The 2058-nt window shown below is 45.1% G+C and overlaps 1 protein-coding gene across 7 annotated transcripts in view; it reads left to right on the top strand.

The window, feature by feature from the left end:
* The window catches only part of ABLIM1 (actin binding LIM protein 1), a 331920-nt gene that overhangs the window by 272705 nt on the left and 57157 nt on the right, over positions 1-2058 (top strand). For all 7 annotated transcript variants that reach the window (XM_055080928.1, XM_055080927.1, XM_055080925.1 and 4 more), the window contains exon 7: positions 1662-1749. In XM_055080928.1, coding sequence (XP_054936903.1) covers positions 1662-1749 — 88 coding nt within the window. The remainder of the gene's footprint in view (positions 1-1661; positions 1750-2058) is intronic.

Genomic DNA, 2058 nt, shown 5'->3' with positions numbered 1-2058 from the left:
TGCATCGGCAGGCAGACTCTCAACCACTGCACCACCAGGGAAGCCCTGTTCTTATCTTTAATTAGAATGCTTCTAATACTGCACCACTAAATATGGTACAGTTTATCAGCTTGAAGAAATTTCTTTCTATTTCTAGCTTACTGAGGGTGTGTGCTTTTCACTGCAGACTACACCAGATTCCCATCAAGGGGCCTTAATTCTGTCCCCTACATTTTCCTTAAGAATTCAGAGATTGTCCAAATGCCTGGGACCTCCCAGCATTGATATCCCAGCTGACCCAGCACAGTTTAGAACTGAGTAATATTTTCTCTTCCTCCTTTCACTCACATTGGACCCTAGATGGCCAAAGAGAAAGGGCTACTTTGTGTGAACATTTCCTATACTCCCCTCACATGCCTCCCCCCAACCCATCCCACCCACCCACCCACCCACCCCATCCCCCGCCGAAAAAAATAAATAAATAATGCTGTGTGGATAAGAGCAAAATTCCACTTCTGGAATTTTCTGGCAGGCACCACTGAAAAGATTTCATTCCTGGCTTCTACTTGTAAATAACTTCCATTTTTTTCCACTGGGTTATCTTTAGTAGCTGACCACCATCTCACACTCTAGTAGCTAATTGGTTTCACAGTTTCTGCAGGAGGGTGTGAGAAAGGAATCACTACCTGACCTCTGATTTCCTGTTGAGATTTCACGCAGGCACAGGGTGAAGTCACTTCTAACTCTGGGCTCTCAGCAGTGCCTTGTGCACGGTTAATGCAAAAGAAGTGTTTTTATGGTCGATTGATGAAATGATTTAATTGCAGAGTACATATGATAATTTTGGGGTGGCAAGACTTTTTGCTAAGATGTGGACGAAAGGATTTTGCTTTGTCGGGCATGCATTTGGAGCATGACTCTAATGGGACTTGGCACCTGTCTACAGATTTGTCCCTGTGTCCAGTGACATTTTGCTTTGGGGAAGTCAACACCCACTGTGGTGGCATCTGTCGTATTTAAGAATGTGAAATGCCCAGGAATAATGCAGAGCCACCTCAGTAAAATGCCTTCTTCAGAAAACAATTAAAATGAGACTTTGGCAAAAGATTGTTATAAGCAGCAGAGAAGAGAGTTGGGGCTCCTTCCAAGATAAAAAGCAGCGGATGATGTCTTTTACTATGGTTTTTCCTCATCTTGATGTAAGCTGGGTAGATTATATTATTTTCAGACTGTTTAGCTAGGAAAGCAAGAACCTGCTAAATAGGATCCTTTCTTTTTATTGCTTTAGTACAAACCAACACTGGCCTCCAACATCAGTTTGGATGTTAATGTTTTTGAGGTGGGCTTGTTTGGGAGATGGAGTGGACTCATCTCAGGCACATGCTGTATAACTGGCAACCGTCCAGGAGAGCCCAAGCTGAGAGACAACTGGATGCCAGAAACCCCAAGAGGCAAGGCAGCCTCACATGGCAGGCACAAGTAGCTGGTCTTTGAGTCCCTCCCAGGTCCAGTGGGATCAGCTTCAGCTTCTGGGGCTGTTGGTATAGGAAGTTTGGTCAATTGGACAATTATTTTTCCTGCCTAGCTTCTTCTCTTTTCCTCCAAATTCCCACATCCAGAAAAGAGGCCGGGAGCAGTGACCAGTAATAGACTAAACTATTTTCCTACCTCTTCTCTTGCAGGCAGGTGACAAACATTACCACCCTAGCTGTGCACGATGCAGCAGATGCAACCAGATGTTCACAGAAGGAGAGGAAATGTATCTTCAAGGTAAGGTGGACTCAAAAATCCAGTAAGTTCTCCCCACCTGGGGAAAGAAAACCTTGCCATGTTTGTTTTTAGAGAAGGAGGCATTTCTTTGGCTGCAGGGCTATGTGGATCCAGAATGAATGTAGCCAAATGTTACCTCATCAGTTAGTATTAATCAGACAAGCAATTGACATCCTGGCAGTGAGCCCCTGAGACTGTTAACAGAGGAGTGTGTTGCTTCTGGATGAATGAATTGGACTTGATGTTTGCTGCTGTGGAGGTTAGGCAAGAGTGAAAATCAGCTCCCGCCACCGCCCCCCCGCCCCGCCC

Source organism: Physeter macrocephalus, chromosome 20 (assembly GCF_002837175.3).
Source record: "Physeter macrocephalus isolate SW-GA chromosome 20, ASM283717v5, whole genome shotgun sequence".
NCBI lineage: Eukaryota > Metazoa > Chordata > Mammalia > Artiodactyla > Physeteridae > Physeter > Physeter macrocephalus.
Note: the sequence above shows the minus strand (reverse complement) of the source record. Positions and strands in the feature narration are given on the sequence as shown.